General features: G+C 38.4%; 1 protein-coding gene across 24 annotated transcripts in view; it reads right to left on the reverse strand.

The window, feature by feature from the left end:
- Positions 1-228: 228 nt before the first annotated feature.
- LOC106129084 (tropomyosin-2) overlaps positions 229-18,774 on the reverse strand; it is a 30,533-nt gene continuing 11,987 nt past the window's right edge. For 2 of the 24 annotated variants that reach the window (XM_013327537.2, XM_013327529.2), the window contains 7 exons: positions 13,831-13,964; positions 11,214-11,331; positions 10,422-10,492; positions 7,868-7,943; positions 7,487-7,549; positions 5,344-5,413; positions 229-529 (listed from right to left, as the gene is read on the reverse strand). In XM_013327537.2, coding sequence (XP_013182991.1) covers positions 444-529; positions 5,344-5,413; positions 7,487-7,549; positions 7,868-7,943; positions 10,422-10,492; positions 11,214-11,331; positions 13,831-13,964 — 618 coding nt within the window. In that variant the 3' untranslated portion in view covers positions 229-443. The other 22 variants (XM_060948522.1, XM_013327528.1, XM_013327536.2 and 19 more) reach the window with 17 other exon arrangements.

Consider the following 18,774-nt stretch of genomic DNA (forward strand, 5'->3'; position numbering starts at 1 on the left):
TAATTATGAGAAATACCAAAAATTTTTTTGGATCTAAGTATTGGAGACTGTTTTTAAGAATCATTTAATATGGGCTTTTTACGTTAGTTTAAATTAATATAATCTAAATGCACACTTCTTTTGTTTTATCTTATCTTATTCTTGGTATATTTTAATTAAATTTTATAATAAAACCATGGAATTTAATTTGTTTTCAATGATCATAGGTAGAAAATAAATAACACACCATTTAAATAAGTAATAAATTATTTATTATATTACTCGAAAATAAATACCGCCGTAACACTATGGATTTTAATACTTTAAATCAGGAGTATAAAATAAAGATAGAATACGTCTGTACAGAATGAATCGCGGGCGGTCGCAGCCGCGTCTTGGAATGACCCCAGCGTGGGACAGCTCCCAGTCTGGGCAGCCCCCAGGAGGTGACCCACTGTGGGACCTTATTCCTTGAGGATGAGCTCCACGAAAGCGGTGTCCAGGTCGTCTCCGATGTCCTTGTACTTCTCCTTCTCAGCCACAAGTTCATCTGTACATTTTTATATGTTACAGTGTATCAGGTCAAGGGTGGCATGTCATGAAAACAGGAGATTATCTGAACTCATAAAAGCTGAAGTTTCTATATTTGATAATATGATAAAAATGTAAACTATAGGTAGACATGGGTTGACAGCAGAGAATATGTTTTTCCGTTTAAATATCGGTATTGGTTTCTAGGTCGAAAAAACCAAAATGAAAACGTGTGATAAAAAGTTTTATCACAGTTTGTACTCATCTTCGTGTTAGTTACCATAAATGCTCATAGTTCAGTTAGATAACCTCTTGTTTTCATAAATATCGACATTATGTGAACAACTAAGTAATTCCATTAGAACCCTGAATCCACCGCTCAGCGCGACCGAGGTGGGGGAAAATCCAGTAAAGCAGAGCATCTGACCTTCATATTTTCCCTCACCTTAAGAACATCAGTCGGAGTTTAACTTTAGCACGTAACTAAAAAAGTCATTGCAACATGATCGCAGCGGGATTCGAACCCAGTCCCCTCGTTTCACTTTCACTTTCTGAGGGTAAAACAATATACATTCATAGTTTATGATATTGTCTTTAAATAACTACTTATTCCCCCCGTTTAAGATAACTCCTTCAAGTCAAGTTTCGAAGCAATTAGTTTAGCATAATGAAAGCGCATACGCACGAGATAATCGACATGTGATTACATCATCAACGTCCCGTGTTTCAGCGCTTGTAGAATATTAAATTAATAATGAAAATGCTTACATGTCGCGATCCTGTTATTCCGAAGCCATGCGCGTCTCTGTTACTGTAAGCTTTAGTTTTATAGACACTACATGCATTCATTTGAACAGAGTGCAGTATCAGTTCACCTGACACCCGCTCGACAAAAGAAAGAATTTGAAGAGTATGTTCGAAAGAGTTTACTGTTTAAATGCACATGAAAAGCGAGGGGGGGTGGGGGGGGTTATATTCAGTGGCAGCATGTGCAGCGCTCGCAGGCGCGCGAGGCCGGCGTCGCCGACGAGTGCAGGCCCAGGTCCTTGAACGCGCAGTCCAGTTCCCCGCCGATCTCGTGGAACATCTCTTTGCCGGCGATCAGATCGTCTGCGGACACCACCACTCTCAGTCTCCACGTGTTCACCTCCCTCGCTAACGGCAGGCGCATGCACACGTCCGCACTCCCGGGGGGCTACTCACTACGTATCGCGGCGCATTGAAAAACTATTCCATCAGCTATATTGTTCTTATTTATTTACAACATAAAAAATAAACTCTCGATATAAATATTTTTGTCCCCGATGGGAGGTTCCGTCGTCTTTGCCTGGTCGCAGAATAAAATCTTGATTCCTTTTAATCGAATGCTAGGTTCTTCAAGATAGAAACAAACTACACGGGAATTCTTTTTCAGCTGAACAGTTTTCCCGATTGTTACAACGATGAAAAATTATTCAATGCTAAGTAGGTTATACAAATGCCCTCGTAATTTGTTTCTAAGTCGGTAATGTTGTCATTTTACGAAGGCGGGGCCGCTTCCGCGGGGGCGGGGGCAGGAGCGGGAGCCGCTTCGGGAGCAGGCGCAGGAGCTGCTTCGGCAGCGGGAGCGGGGGCGGGGGCAGCTTCGGCGGCCGGCGCTGCAGCCGGCGCGGCCTCGGCCGCCGGGGCTGCTGGAGCCGCCGCAGCGTCGGCCGGCGCGGGCGGAGCGCCTTCAGCCGGGACGGCAGCGGAAGCGGGAGCGGGAGCTCCCTCGTCTGGGGCGGCGGCGGGAGCACCTTCAGCGGGAGCGGCCGGAGCGGCCGGCGCACCCTCGGCCGGGGGAGCAGCGGGGGCACCCTCGACAGGAGCAGCGGGAGCGGCGGGGGCGGCGCCCTCGGCAGGTGGTGCTGCGCCTTCGGCCGGAGGAACGGCACCCTCCGCGGGTGGCGCGGCACCCTCCGCAGGGGGAACGGCGGGGGCTCCCTCTGCCGGAGGAACGGCACCCTCCACGGGGGGAACCGTCCCATCGGCCGCGGGCACCGCGCCTTCTGCCGGGGGAGCGGCCCCATCGACGGGCGGGACGGCTCCTTCAACTGGAGGTACGACTCCGTCGGCAGGAGGTACGGCCCCGTCGGCGGGGGGAGCGGCCCCGTCTGCGGGCGGCGCGGCCCCGTCTGCGGGCGGCGCGACTTCCACGGGCACGGGCTCGGGTTCGGGCGCGGGCGGAGGCGTGGGCTCCTTGGGTGGCGGCGTGGGCTCCTTGGGCTTGGGATGCAGCCGCTCGTACTCCTTGCGCGCCGCCTCGGCCTGGCGCGCCGTGGGGTCGACGCCGGGGATGAGCTCCACGAACGAGTCGTCGATGCCGTCGCCGATGTCGTTGAACTTCTCGGTCTCGTTGATGAGATCATCTGAGCAGACGGCGGCGGTGAGTGTCCGGCGAGTCGTCGCGGGGGCATGCGTTACCACGCGCCATGCTGCTAGCTACGGGCTACGAGTGCGGGATCTCCATGCCGTGCCGGTGCACGATGGTTATGTACAATGCGACGATGCCCCGCGATCTCCCGATCCTGCGACTTCTCTATTCGTACGTCTTTCGACTCTTGTTCGGCCCCAGATATATTCGTGTTTGATGGCGAATATTATGACGGGTAGCATTCGATGCCGATGATAATGATTTTATTTATAGCTGATAGAATCGATATTGATAGGATTAGTAAGATGGAAGGGAAATGTAAGGGTCACACGGATTAGTAAAAAAACACAACGAAATAAAAATAATAATATATATTTATAAACACTTGTGTTAGAATACTCTTAAAACCATTAATTTATTTTCACGATCTTATCTATCAATTCATAAATCGATAACATTAAAAGACGGATTTCTCTCGATTAAACGAACTCGTCGGATTGCCAGCTGCGCAGGCGGCGAGCGCCTTATAGAGGTGGAGGAAGTGTGTTCATTTGCAGCGGAACAGTCGTCATTTATTCTTTGATTAATTTAAATAAATAACAACAAACTCAAAATTATGACACAAGAATAATTCATACTCGAAACAAAATAGAATATTCAATACTTCATAGCAAAGTATATGCTTATAAATATCAATATTTTACGGGTTACCATCACTCATTAAATAAAAATATCTAATCTCTTTTCTATCATTAAGTAAATAAGAAGTTCATAATAAATTGCAAACGGTGCTAATTGCAATCACAATATAAATAAATATGCACTACAAACATGAAGTGATCTCTGACAGCATTCGAAATGGAAATTATGAAGAGTTTGTTCAAGACGCGAATATATGTAGGTAGCACTTGTTGCGACTTTACGTCGGAAACAGTGCGATGATCAATGCTGTGTAGTGCATTTGGTCCCGGTTGGAATGTCCACGATTCTCTTACACCTAAATCGAAGCTCAATTCTGCATTCATAGCGAGAACATTACAGACACGCCTAACAAAGACTAAACATGATATACAAAATTTATAAGATATTAGTAAAATTGTGTACCAAAACAAAATTGCACATGGCAGTGGTGACGTAGCGAACCGAAGTCGACGTTACATTATAAAAAAGCGGCTGGCAATTACTCTAATCATAACATCTATCCCGCCCCTCTCGCTTGTCTAGCTAAACTAATATCAGTGCCTAATCATCGGCAACGTTCGAGGAATAAATTATTTTATTTTTTTTAATTTTCCGGCCATGGACTCCGGTGAATAAATGGCGCGAGTAAGCGCGGGGGGCGGGCGCGCGCGGTGCGTTCACATGTTCTGGATGTCGTGTAGAGTGGCCTCCATTTCCTCCTGCAGGATTTTGCTCTTTTCCCGCTCGGCCACCAGGTCGTCTGCAAGCCGGACGTGGCCAAGGGTCAGTCCACACACAACAACATGTTATTGGCTCAAACGTTCACTTTACATATTAATTCTTCTGTCTATACACCGTCATAGATTCAAGTAGGTAATGAAAATGTTCTTTGCAATTTCTACTTCCTTTCTAAAATCTTAGTTTTCTTTTTGAATTTTAAAATTGTTCCTTCTAATATACATTTTATTTGAAATTTTACTAAAAATCGATGATAAGAAATTCCACGAATGGGGATAATTAAAGTAAAATGAACATTTGAGCCACGAAACACAGGCAAAACAACATCAATAAAAACCATGCTAAAATCACGGAAAACAAAAATTACATTGAAGGTTCGAGCATCTAGTATAGGACACATACATGCTCACAAAATAACGAAATCGAAATATAACGCAGAATTGACATTCAGATTCAGATATTCTTTTTTTTAAACAACAATAATGTAACATCTTTAATAAAAAAAATGGAACTCTAAAGGTCAATTCTGCCCTTGAGCAAATAAAAATTGAATAGAAAAAAAGAACTAAAACTGTTACTATGAAATTATAAGTTAAGCTTGTAATTATAGCGAAAATGATAGAAAAAATAAGCTTTTCTATTGTACAGCATTGATATAGAAGCTCACTAGATGACTGAAAAGTGAGTATGTAGAAAGCTAGGTTATTGTCAAACATGTTATCATCAACTTGACTTCAGAGATCAGACTTAACCAACTGCTGTACTTGTACTGTGATATTATCTGGAGAACCTTGAAAACTTGCATCAAAAATACATAATTTATCATTTTAAATTCTAAATTAATTAAAAATAAATATTCAGTGCAGTTTTAGCGTCTCAATTTTTTATTTATATGATTTATTTTGTCTTTTAGATAGAAACGCTCTAGATCCTACACATTTTATGACCTATACAAGATATATAAATTTCTGAATAATAAATATTTTTTTTTATGAAATCTATAGTAAATAAGATAATATTACCTTCGAGCCTGTCGACCTCCTTCTGCAGTTTCTGAACGGAACGCTCAGCGAACTCGGCGCGAGCTTCAGCCTGGAAATTTTAATCAAAAAATTATTACACGTCCTTTATGGTTCAGCCTATTTTCTGTTGACTTTTTTCTTGAAATTTATTTTAAAGAATAGGAGAAACTACAATTTATTCTTAAATTCTTTTACTATTGATAGTTGTAATAAACTATGTGAAAACCGTAAAAAAGTTAAAATAATATTTGAACATATTTCAGAAAATAGACTGAATAAATATAAATCATGCAAGTTAGATCTCAAGAACTCTTTACATTATTTAAATGTCTTTTTCAAAAACGTACAAAATCTAAAGCAGTTATTAGAAAAAAAAAAAAAAGTTAGACAACATAAGCTTCACCAGCATGCTAATTACCTTTACCAAAGCTGAGAATGGCGCGATGCCTATAACTAAATTATAATATACCATTACCCATTGTATTACAACTACTGTATATGAATGTGAACATAAACATATGGACGGCATTCTAGTCGCTGACGAGAGGAAATGTTCTATAGTATAAGAATTACGTGATATGTATTTTGTGTGTGTAAAATAATTGTTTAATTCAAATTTGTTTTATTAATATACTAATCAGAAGAAGTAAATCCAAAACAGAGTTGAATTTCATCTCTTACTTAATTTAGTTAAAATAAATCTTTAAAATGAGGTATTTAGGGAAAGATAAACAAATTAAAAAGTAAGAAACTAATCGTTTAGCCTAAAATACTTTTCGTAGAAAGAAATAAGTTTGGTAATTTAATAATTTGGGCAAATCAAGGATATACAATTAATACCGCTAAATAAAATATATATTGATGATAGAATAAATAACTCATCAGCGACCAGGACATTTACTGTGAGCACAACTTACTTGCGACAGTTTCACCGAGAGACTGTGGATCTTATCCTCGACGTGTTCGCGGGACGCCATCGCCTAGCCACATAGGATGATTAGATGGCAAGCACCGACATGCCGGGCCGTGTTGGGATTGTACGCTGTTCCAATTGTACTGGCCTCAAAGTTGGTCAATAAAAGATAGGGGTCCAATATTACAACCCTGTGGGGCTCCAGGATAAAGTAAATGTATGAAAAGGATATAAGGAATGGGCATAAGTAATGGCAAGGAGCGTGAAAGTATGGACATAGGATTTTCAAATTAATGGTAGTTGTGAAATATCTCTGGTTCGGTATTTTAGGACGAATACGACCTTTATGATGAATCATAAAGTTTATATTTAGTAAGAGGTTGGAATAAAAAACAAAATTAATGAAAATAAATAACTCGGCCACCAAATGTAAGCGTACAATCACAACACAGTGAAAAGGTACATACATAATACATGGAAACAATTAATACACAGATAAAGGAGAGAAGATAGATCTCATACAGATACATAGATGAAGCACCAACCGCCGACCTCGTCTACATGGACCTACACCAACGAATAGCCAGAGCTGCCTACAGTGAAGTTACAGATGCACATACAGAGCAAATAGACCACGGTCGACCCCAAACATAGGATGGTGATGAGCATGACGCGTCTACAACCGTTACCAACTCTATCTACGAGTTCCTTCCGCTTCTGCTGTCATTTTACCTCTTTTAGTTGGGCGTCGAGCAGTTTGACCTGGCCTTCATATGTCTCTTCTCTTTGCGTCGCCTGCGATTATTTTTTGTTAACGAAAAAACACAAAACAGCGAAAACGGAAAACCATGCAGCATCTAACAGCGTTTACTAATTTACAGTGAGAAACGCCGAGAGATACTCATATACGGCTAAAGTATAGGCTAAGTTATTTTGACACTAACATTAAGATAAACATTTACAGTAACAGCAGCCAAAAATAAAGAAAGGGCGAGTAAGTTGTGGAGAAAATGAAACGCAAGAAGACGCACTAAGTTCTGTGTCCTCATTACTTAAAAGACTATTTTTTCTTTCCTTTTGAATAAAAACTTTCATTCTGATGAAAAATTTACTGTTAATGTATATAGTTTCGTAGAGAGTAACTCGGACACAGACGCTACACTAGAGGGTGTGTGCATCAGAGTTAGCAAGCGCACAAAACACTCGCGTTCGAGCCTCGCTCATTCACACCTCCTTTAGGCGGGTGGTGAGGGTTTTGATCTGATTTTTGTACTCCTCCTCACGTTGGTTGGCCTGCGTGGAACGTTACATACATCATTATTTCTTTTTAAACTTGATCGAATTCGTAATTTTTTGTTCTGCGTCGTTTGTTATACCTAATTAACACAGCCTGGGAACAATGCCTTCCTATTATTTTTAAGGCCTCGACCATATTGGTCAAGGCTGAAAAATTGTAATATACAATCTAATGTGATTGGTTGGTGCATCATTCACTGGGATAATTATATCATCAACATTAAAAAAAATTACATCAAATTGTTCATAGCTTGAGTGAGCTTTGTCTTTGTCTAGCAAAGAATAATTTATGTTAGTAAAATGAAGACAACATACCTTCTCCTCAGAGACTTCCAGGGACTTCAGGTTGTTACCAACCACGCGCAGTTCTTCTTCAAGCTCGACGATTTTACTGGAAAATTTAAAAGGAAACAATCAACTCTCACCATTCATTAAATATAATAATGTTGTAATATTTTTAAATTTTGTGCAATTGTTTGCTAATCAAGTTCATTATCTTTCTCAAATAAAAAGTCGGTTACTTTATCGTTATTACCATCAATATTACTGAATAATAAGTTCTTATTGTTTAATCTTCTGAATCTCTAAAATTTCATTCATTTCTATGACCTAAATACCTCAATTGTCACTAAAGACTATGGTGCAATGTTTAATAAATGAAGCGGCGTGCCTGTTACAGATATTATAATGGGTTATTTGAATATTCTCGTTGATAGTTGCTCCAACGGCTTCGAAGAAGAAATTTGCATTTGCATAAATTCTATTCATTATGAAAATGTTGTGCAACATTCAACGTCATGCAATTCATTCCTTATGACAAAAATATACTCATTTATGTAATAATATCTAAATGCAGTTTACTGTTCACAAGGTGACTTTATTATTATAAAGCATTTTTTGTCACAATGACTAACTTATCTATGTGAAAATGACTCGAGATAAGATTAGCAATTATTTCATTTCGAATATTATTTTTATTCTGTTTGCAATACTTTGCAGTTTTAAATCTAGAATCATATTCATCTTGTTAAAATTAATTCTGTTGAATCGTAATATTACTGGCAACTTTTCCGTCTAGAAATAAAGACATCGGTGTTCTAACATGGTATCAATTTGTATTCTGGCCGAGTGGACAAGTACAGTTTCCTTATTTCTAGTTTACATCAAGTACTTCCGTCCCACTCTAAAGCACGTGTAGAGTAGGATGGAAATATTTAACATTGGAACTGCGTTTCTTAACCACATCTTTAATTTAAAAGGAAAAATAAAATCTTTTGGTAGGTATGTCTATATAATTTTTATAACACTATTTTCTCCTGTTTTAAGAGTTTATTAAAATTACCTACGTTGACAAAATAAACGATTTACATAAACCAAATTATAATCACTAGGACAAATTTCTGTCGATACTAAATATTACTGGCCATCAAAGTTGTCATGGTGAAAAAACGCCATATATTGAAACTTTCATCTGAAAAATCTGGAATATTTATAAAAAAAAATACTTCAGTTGATTTTTTTTAATTTCCTTCCCCAAAAGTCAAAATTTTAAATATTCGAACTGTAAACATTCCAGATTTAAATAGGTTAGGGCTGTCACTCACCAGTCGCTCTGCTCGGCGCGCTCCTCCGCCCGCTCGAGGTCCTGCTCCATCAGCACGAGCTTGCGCGCCACCTACCGCCGGCCGAGCGTTAGTACACGCCCACACGCACACACACAACACACACTACGCTACGCTGCCGCCGCTCTCCACGACCGAGGTGCAGTGCTTGCTAAAACAACGCCTGGACGCTTCTGTTACCCTAGTACTTTAAGTGCGGGAGTGTAGGGAATTCAAGGGGATTAGGAAAATTTGGATACTACTTTTTTTTTAATTGTTAACAATTAAGTTTGATAAAACGACCAGTAACAAACTGAAATCGCTGCTCGTCCAGGCGTTTTCCTGCTAAAATACAAAACGGAAGCAAAGCAGAGGAATCAAAACACAACTCGAGGGGGGTCACACAAGCGGGAGTCGAGAGCGGCGTCAGTACTCATATTAATTAAATTATAAACGAGGGTTGTCCCAAAACATTTAGCTCTAAAATTTTAATTTTCAAAATATTAAAAAAATATATATTTATGTGCTATCTAGTGCATTATCGTAATCGTTATGTGATGTGTGCGCTTGCATATGTGCGGCACGCATACGGCCAGTAATTCTGGTGTAATGCGGTGCATATCTGAAAACGAAAATTGCCCTATACCACACATATTTCCTGACGATCTAACCTATGCCCACGTTTAGGAGATATACACACACGGAAGACGGAAGTTTAGACACATGGACGTGATAGTTAACATTTGCTTAAGAAATATCCATGAAATGGGGCAACCCTTGTTTTAGTACGTAACGAGCCGATGGCGCTTCCAGCCGCCAAGTCTGGAAGCGGCATCGACCGGTTAGTCCTTAAAATTAATCAGTGTTACCGACCCGAAACATCGGACCGGGAACACTTTCTAAAATAATGTTATGATAGATGAAAAAAAATAAAAAAAAATGTAATCAGCCGATCAGCTACCATCTCGAAGACGACCTAGAATCGGACATGCAATAAAAAATAACAGCGAGAGCCAATGTTAGAAATACCAATGTAGGTAAATCGGGTTACGGTGCAGCGATGTTAAGAATGCAAATGAAACAACCATGCAGAACGGTGGCGAGAACTGGCAAAACGGGCCTTCGGACCGCCGCGTACCGCTCACTATCGCCTGACGCCGGAATAAAAGGATTTTGCTTTCACGTAACCGGTATTTACGCTTATTCCGGCGATGAGGACAATTTTGAGGGTGGCGGGCGGCCCTCGGGTGGTACAAAATGGAACCTACGATTCGCCGGCTTCGGCGCGCTCCTCGGCGCGCTCCAGATCAGCCTCGACCATGGCCAGCTTACGAGCAACCTGAACATACCACACTCGTTAGCCGCAATCTTGTAAATGTAAAAGAAAAATAAACAACGTAATAAAGTGGCGAGCCTTGAGCAATTCGTATCGCGTATATGGAAGTAATGCTTATGTAAGAACATATGCGACGAAGGAGACTTGCGCGCCCTTATATGGCAACCCAGCCAAGATCAGGCGCGATACGGCTCCATGTTGGGCAGTGACTTTTACGGCTGCCTTCACCAGGCAGGGTCATATGTCAGGGGAATTAGGACATTTGTACGCGTGGCCATCTGGCGAGCACACGGCTCGAGTGCACCGTCGCTCAGCAAAGACGGATAACTGATGACAGCGCTCATTAAGATAAGATAAAAACTCACGAAAAAAACAATCACACAAAATCTTTCACTGGTTCAAGCTCAAACTGTTAAGATTGCTAGGAATCGTTAGTTTCTTTGGTATTTTGACTAAAGATAATAGAATGAATTAGATTAGTAGACAATAGACAAAGGGATTGTAAAGTTTATTAGAAGACTTGTAAGTTAATTATGTCAGTAAGGAATCGAACTCATTTATCAGTCGAACACCGCAATTATCAACCTTTGCAGTAAGGACGGGTGATAACAGACACACAGCAAACGTTTAATAATAGGAACTGATTAGTTAATCAATCATACAATAATGTATGTAGGCTGGGGCATGTCAAGCCAAACAAAACGACATCGAAACTCCTTGTAACCTCATCGTATTTCTTGTCGGCTTCTTCAGCGAGGAACCTGGCTTCCTTCAGCTGGTTCTCGAGGGCGTCCATGCGCTCTTCATCGGCCAACGACCTGTTTTCGAGGACCTTGCGAGCGCTGTATGTACCACAAAACGACCATCAGTACATTGGAATGAAATTCGACCTTCAAGGCCCACAAGGGTGACCCATACACAGAAATCGGATGATTCCTAATTTCCATGGAAGTTAGAATCATGCAATGACGAGCACACAGTTGCAGAGAACACAAAAAGCTGAAGATATCCCCAAGCCGGAACGAATGCTGTGGAGGAAATGTCAGAACAAGTATCGTGTACCTAATATTTTAAAACGATCAACAAAGCTAGATATGGTAACTGTTTACTTATATTTTATAAAAAAAATAACCCAAATACTATTTATAAACATAGTATAAAAGTTATTTTTAAATTAACAGATCAGATCAGCAGAAATTCATTAAATTTTTCTAGTGTCAAAAATTTTGTTGTATAGAATACCTACGATTAAAATTAATGTTGTCAACTCTTTGTACTCATACTAAGCTTTGTTGATAGCTGCATTAATCGATACTCGTTCAATTTACGCCTAATCCCTATTCAAAAACAAATCAGCATCGTTGACACTGCATTTGCATTTAAATGAAGGGATAATTAAGATAACAAGAATTACGAACATTGCATTTCGTAACATACTTAAATGGATAAATTTTATTGCACAAGTAACCAAGTGTCAAGTAATTAATTAAGTGTACTTTTATGGCCTAATATCATTTCGATACATACTAAAAATACTTTATAAAAATCAGTATAAACACATTACAAAATATTTTTACATCATCTAAATACGATACCGATATGCAATGTCTCGATTTTTGAAACATAATCCACCAGTATAATGTCACTTGGTCGAATAAAAAAGTTTTTAAATACAAAAACTAGGACTGGACAATCAAGTTTCCGGGTTTCAAATCGACCGCGGTGCATAAATTAAAACTATAACAACGCACTTTGTAACTTATAGACCGGACGACCGCACAAAATCGATAGAACATAACAACTGGTAGCTACGATATAATAGTATTAAAAAATTTGGTTGTACGTTGGAACAGTTTCACTTACACACGATATTAGTAGAATTCATAGTGTAAAATACATTAATTATTTTTTTGTATTTATATATAAGCAAAGGGAACTATATTTTCAAGTAGGTACATATATATTACCTGATTTCGTGACTCATACTTTTAGACAGAGACAGTTAGTGTCAAATCAAACATTTACAATATGAACTCTGATCAGAATCTGCTAGTAAGACACAGTTAAGCATTCACCTCCTCGTATTTCTTGTCTGACTCCTCCGCGATCCTCTTGGCCTGCACTAGTTGCGCCTCCAGTATCGCCACGCGGTCGTCCTCCATATTGGTCCGGTTCTCCAGCGCCTTGCGTATTCTAATTAGTGCGCCAAACACATGCATGTTATAACATCGATTTTGTTAAGTGGAATGTCTAGGAGTGTTTAACTCTATGGTAGTGATGAACGGGCCTATATTTACAGTTTGGGCCGAAAATATGAGACGTTATAAATAGTTCTAGGGAAGAAGGCACCAAAAAATATGGTGGTTAGGGGCAAATTAAATCAATAACACACATGCACACATCTAAGTATGTTTCACTCTCGTAGTTATAATAAAAGTAATCCGCTATTAGCCCAGATTTTTAGAAGCCATATTGTAACCAAACTTCTATTGATATTTTCAGTGTTAACAGTTTAAAGTATTCTAATACAGAACATCTCTCCATTTTAAATTAAATTGAATTAATAACGACATATATACGACTTCTAAAAATGGGAATAAATACACTTTACAGTTAAACACGGATTTTTTCAACTTCATGAAATATCGAAATCAGATCATTAGAGCTATTCACGATCTTTGATATGCCATAATGTGTTATATTCTCCGGCGAAGGTAAGATATATGGCTTATCAAACTTCGTGAATAGTCGCCCAGGTGACGCTTTTCACTATTCTCCACGAAGTCGTGATAAGATAAATTCGAGATAAAATTAATTTCACCGGGAAACGGCGAACAGTTGCTTGAGCAACACAAAAGTTAAACTTTTTCTGTGTAGATCTTTGTTATCAGTTATCATAACAAAACTGTGACGAAACTTGTATTTATTTGGCCTACAATATATAGGTAGGTAGGTATCATCAATGTCAAAGCAAAAGTCAACTTGGTACCTAGTACTAAGATACCTCTCATCAAACCATACTTTTTTAAATTAGGTAAGTACCAATTTAAATTTTGTATCATTTCTTTTTTAATTTTCGAATGGCAATATTTATGGCCATCCTTTTTTTTTATTATTGGAATATCTTCAAGTTCCACTTGTGTTTTCTTTTCAATTTCTTTTTTATCATATAAAGGCAAAGAGTTCAATTGTAGATAGGTACTTATTAGAAAAATATTTCAAAGAATTTTAAACTGTTTGAACATTAGACTAAATATCCATTTAGTTTTAACATTAGATAGATTTTTTTTTTATTTTAATTAGTTTTACGAAAACTCATCATTAAACTGGCAAGAACTCACCGTTCGGACTCATCGGCGGCCTGGCTGGCCTCGGCCAACTTGGCTGTGGCGGTGGCGAGACGCTCCTCCGACCTCTCCAGGTCTTCCTCCAGCAGTTGGATGCGTCGGTTGAGGGCAGCGACTTCGGACTCGGCCTGGAGAAAACAGTTCCAGATTAGATCTATCTTTATTTTAATTTAAAGTTGGATTTCACTTCCAGAGAAATTTCGAGAAATAAATGTAAAGTCCGATGTAGGTAGTAAAGGTGAGTTTGTTAGATACAAATATTTTCTCTTTATAACTAGAAGTATAAAGTATTATTCCATATATGTAAATAGGAAATATATGGTATATATCACTACATAGTATAAAGCAAAGTCGATTCCCGCGTCTGCTCCTATGTGTGTATGTATGTATGCTTAGATTTTTAAAACTACACAACGGATTTTGATGCAGTTTTTTACAAGGATTATATGTATAAATGCTACCCGTCCAAAGCCGAGGTAGATGGGTTGGTAATCAATATTTTAAACGTCAACGTGTTCCTAGATTTATTTCTGCTGTTATGAACCTTGTTTAATACGGAAAATTTAATTTTTAATGTTATGTTAAAATGGCATTCCACGGGATGTATATTACAGTTTGTATATTACCTACGGGTTGATTTAATCTATTTGCTTCATAATCATTCGAATATGATAAATAAAATATCTCGACAACACTAGTTGCCAAAATCCAAACCAGTGAGGCGACGCATTCCCAGACTTTTATCGACAAATTTGAAAAATCGAACACAGCAATTCAAATTATTTCTTATTGACACGAGAAAAGGCGTTGTTTAATGTTGAAACAATATACGTGCTATGAATTAGCCGGCGGCGGCTGGAATTTCGCGCTACTTTATTTATATTCACCGCACTACACATGCTCATGACATCACACGTCCTTGTCGCGAGGAAGCGCAAACGAGTCCCACTTCTCCTCCTTTTATTTATCCTGTGTCGTCATTAATGCGTGGATGCTAATAATAGTCATGACGGGACTTGCTGATTTGCTATCGTAATAACTTCTTTATACAGCATTAACGGCAATTCAGAAGCCAAGCATGTACGTGCTACTATTTGTACACGACAAAAAGCTGACTCCGCATAATCTGACGAGATACATTATTCACTATCTTCTGAAGTGATAATTGAAAAATCACTTAACATTCCGTGTTGTGGCATTATTGTTGAACCATAAATAACAATTTTACAACAGGCAAATTACGAATTAGTACGTCGAATCAATCACCTTGAACTTGCGTTCAAATTAAATAGATGCAAGAGGCTATTATGTATTTCGGTAAGCTTGTTCATAAAGGTCAAAGACCTGCATTTCGATGACTAAGTTAACAAAAATAAGTGTCGAATATTTCCATTGTAGGGACAAACAATTGAAAACAGTTACAGTCCATTGCATAATTTGGGGCATTTCATGGACGGTCAAAACTATGAATGAAAATATAGTAGGATCGGTTAGGGCCGGAGCCATTGTGACTATTGAAATGGTCCCGTACAATAGCCACACCAATCAATTGGAATGCAACACGGTCACGTAAAGGGTCATTAGTGCCATGGAACATGAAATTCCGATTCGAGAGTTATCTTCTACAATAAACTAAACTTTGAGTTGTAATTTCGACTATTACTTCTTTCTGTAATCTCCTTTATTTTATCTCGAGTTATTGAAACTATTATTGAAATAATTTCATATTTAATCTCATGTGTGGTGGTGTTAGTCGTTCTAGCAACTAGATACAATATATGCTTATCGTAAACATTCAACCGTTTGTTACATTGGCTCCTCTAAACAGGTTTAGTATTATTAATTCGTTAAAAGGCATGTTAAATTCCTTACTTTTATTAGAACCATCTGTAATATGATGGTTCCTATTACTCTGTCAATTTCTAACATTTATTTGACCTCAATAATCATATTTTAGGAGCGTCATGCTTATGTCTGATTAAATGTTTGTACACGCCCACGACACATCTCAAAAAGTTACTAATATTTGACACAGAAAATGAAGTCGTTTTAGATGAATCATTTGTAGAATTATTATTAAATTGTGTGTCACCCAGGACCAGGTAACTCAGTACTATCTTGAACTTCATTCCATTTACTTCTTATCATTCCACGTAAGCCGATAAGACGCTGGCATTCACGAAGAAACAAGTACTTTTTTTGAACAGATTGTAAAAAAAAACATAAATATTGAATTGGAATCTTAGGGAGCAATTCTTCAAAAAAGGAAGCAAGTCGATCAATTACAATCGGTATGAGCTATGCTGCCGTATTGAGTTACGTCATGTGACGATAAAGGCGAGGGGCACGGACACGCCTTCACGGCGCCAGAAGTCCTTCGAGGACGTCCGAGCAACAGGAATGCCTCAAAGGGTGCTAGGCCTCCACTACTTTAGTCGGCTTGCTCTACATGTGCTACAATAGACCGGTATACGACCTCCAACGCAACCAAACCTGTTACGTGTAACAGAAACCACCACTCTACCAAATAACGATAAACTCATGGAAAAATACATTCCCCATAATATGTCCACTATCGATAAATTTATCAAATCCTTGAAATTCCTAAATTTTTGTAGCGACACTAAATTTCATCTATCGAATCAAGTACTTGATGAAAAGAATTATTCGCTATCTCTTTCTGAATGATAATGTTGAGATGAATCTGAAAGAGAGGCGAATATGCGTACGTTGCTCATGCTCGCACACCTAAGTATGGCCGGACATTACTCACTACACTATAGGTACTAAACCACTGATAACTCGCATGTTTAAACCGAATAAAATATAACACATTTACACAATTTTGGATAACACAGAACTAAAATCACATTTGCTTACTTCTTCTCTCCGCATTATTTCAACTTGTAATCGTTTCTGATGCTCCTCGCATTCATCCTTATATTTCTCCATTTCTTCTTTTGTCTGACGCATTTTCTTCTTCAAAACGTCTAAAATCGTTCCTTGCGCTGTTGTCGTCATTTTTATGCACTTTTTTTGTATAAATCGATTGCCTAAAAGCTAAAAACTAAAGACACCTCCGCTGTACTCGCGAAAATGCCAACTGACTGCTGCCTCCGTATCGCAGTAATGGGCTCGGCACGAATGAACACAGCCGGCAATAAAATGGCCGCCACAAAACCTAGACGCTACAACTTTATCGTCACTTAACTAATGACGTTCACTTTTGAGAATTTTTTGAATTCAATTCAATTAACAACAAGTTTATCGATTAATTAATTGAAATAAAAGCAATATTCTACACAATTGCACATTCTCGGAATGACTTTGACAGCGAAATGGGCTAGTGACACAGCGATGTCAGTGATCGACTAAATGACACGTAGCTCCACCTGTTAGTGCACAACCAAAACTGTTTCCTGAGAGCCCAGGGACCGAGAAGCCAAATTACGGGCTGGGTGTAATGGTTCAACAATTTTACACATAATGGTTTTACGGAAGTAGAGGAGTTTTTAATGCATGAGAGAGCAGTAGACAACAAAAATTAGGGAGATTTGTATATGCACTTGCACCTTCTGATCAAAAAATATTCATATTATATGACTTGCAAAATAACAAAATAATTTGTTATTAATATAGGTTTATATTCTCAGAAAATTCTTGTAATTCTTCTCACAATGTATTTTCGGTAGTTTTAAATACTTTGGAAACTATCGTATGTAATCCAAATCATATTTTACAATAAGGTTTATATAAAGCGCCATCTAGTTACACCATTTATAACTACATCCCAATAGTGGGAAAGAGACGTAATATACTGACATTAGCAACAAAAATTCTCGTAACGAGGCAAACTTCAGGCACAGCCGAAATTTAAATGACGTCATTTGGAAAGTATGCGACTGTTTGAAATTCCGTTATGTGAACAAGTTGTTGAGCAAGGAATCAGGTGTAGGTAAAACAGATATTTCATGAGAATGAAATAAGTGTTCTCATAAAATATCTGTTTTACTTTGTTTCCAAATTCTAAAAATACTGATATTCATACAGTTTGGCAGTAGGCAATGCTAGCATATATGTTATGATTTCTTAATAAGAACACAAAATATATTGTAAAGGCAGTGACAACCTATTTGCATTTGCAACTATATTTATTTATTGACCTTTATACCTATATAATTTAACGTTAACGCCAGGATTGCTTTTCCAAATTAACAAATATGTATTTGCTATTTCCATATCTAATGGTAATTTTGAAATTGCTAGAAAAATTCCCAGATCACTTGGTTTCACAACATTTAATTTTACTTCAGAAAAGGTAATGTCATTGTTAAGAACTAAAGTGGGTCAGCTGTCCATCATCTATGTGATATATGGTCACATGCAATATATCAAGTGTCAAAAATGAATCGGATCCAAAAGATGGCCATGATTCAGCCATGTTCGATGGTACAATTATTCAAATGGCACGTACATAGAGATGGAATGCGTCGGAACTGCATAATTAGGTCACTAATGAACTATTTGTTATGACATTATAACACAAACAGCATTTTCTACTACTCGTAGGTACAACATTACTAATAGAATAACAATTTACGGAATACATTTAGTCATATTATTATAGTATCAGCACGACTAGTACTTAGTAAATAAACTGCTTTCTTTCTTTCTTAATCAAAAAACACCTCACGCAGACTACTATCTCGTTTTTCCCTGTTAATTCCCTGCAAATTAAATTTATTTAAAAATAAAAATCAAAAACTTTGCCATCTTGTGTTAATTTTTTTTAAATCAGATAACAAAGATGAAGTATACGAAGCCACGAAGGCTATGACAAAGAAAACGTGTAACAATAGGTTCAGTTAACAAAGGATTCGTGATCTTGTCCGGCACCCATTCAATTAGGCGCTACTGTGGGCTGTTATCAGAATTGAA

Source organism: Amyelois transitella, chromosome 16 (assembly GCF_032362555.1).
Source record: "Amyelois transitella isolate CPQ chromosome 16, ilAmyTran1.1, whole genome shotgun sequence".
NCBI lineage: Eukaryota > Metazoa > Arthropoda > Insecta > Lepidoptera > Pyralidae > Amyelois > Amyelois transitella.